At 53.0% G+C, this 983-nt stretch overlaps 1 protein-coding gene across 1 annotated transcript; it reads left to right on the forward strand.

Moving 5' to 3' along the window:
* Positions 1-3: 3 nt before the first annotated feature.
* SDRG_16648 (hypothetical protein) lies at positions 4-399 on the forward strand (the record flags this gene model as incomplete). The annotated part of the gene is made up of 1 exon (XM_008622864.1): positions 4-399. A coding segment is annotated over one exon (396 nt), but the record flags the coding sequence as incomplete, so codon positions are not given.
* Between the last annotated feature and the right edge of the window lie 584 nt (positions 400-983).

Raw genomic sequence — 983 nt, forward strand, 5'->3', positions numbered from 1 at the left:
CAGTACTTTGACAGTTGCGCCAACGTCCCTAGCACCGTGCGGTTGGTGACCAAGAGAAATGCGTACTTGTACCAAGCAAACAGCGGCCTCTTTGCCGGTGCCAACAGCGACGACATCAACCGCCTCTTTGTGTACAACGCAGCTACGCAGACGCTGCAGGCGCAAGGAAACGGGCAGTGCCTCGGCGTGTACATGTCGGGCAACAGTCCCGTGCTGCAGCTGCGTGCGTGCGACAGCAGCGCGAATCTCAAGTGGTCGATCGACGCCGCCACGCGCAAGGTGAAGACTCTCAACAACATTTGCTTGGACGTCGACCCGACGAACGCGAGTCGCGCCGCGCAGGTTTGGACCTGCTTTGCCAACAACGACAACCAAGTGATTGACGTCGTACCGTACTAACTAGAATAGCATAACCAATTCCGAATAAAGATGTCGATGGAAACGTGCACTCGTTGAAAGCGTACGAAATACTAGTGCATGGGTTACTATGGGTCCACTGGGGTCCTTTGAGACGCAGCCAGTTAGTTTCGCAGTCTATACGTTGAGTCGTCCGTCGACTGCGCAGTTCTTCTTCTCTAACGCACCACACCGCCCCAACCCGAGGTGAATCATAGTTCACCCAGCCCTTGGCTCCCACGACCAGCGGTCCATTGAATCATTCTCAAGTGCTCCTTATGTTGCGTGCACCGACCCTTTCCTTTTCATTTGACAGCTGCGTCGACTTGGGACAACCAATGCATGCATAATTCCTCAGGGCATTTGATCTCAACGAGGTACTCGGGCGCTTACTGCTCCTTCCGAAGCGTCAGTTATAATTGTACAAGAATGACCACACGCCCGGCGCAATTCGTGTTCATTTTCGGAAATAACTCTATTTTTGAAACTGATTTGTCTGCTCAATTCGCTTGTCAATATGCCGTGAGGTTGAAAACACCCGACCGCAACAAGTACTGCATGTTCCAGCCATTGGGCTGCCCCGACTC

The sequence above is a fragment of the Saprolegnia diclina genome, assembly GCF_000281045.1.
Source record: "Saprolegnia diclina VS20 unplaced genomic scaffold supercont1.143, whole genome shotgun sequence".
NCBI lineage: Eukaryota > Oomycota > Saprolegniomycetes > Saprolegniales > Saprolegniaceae > Saprolegnia > Saprolegnia diclina.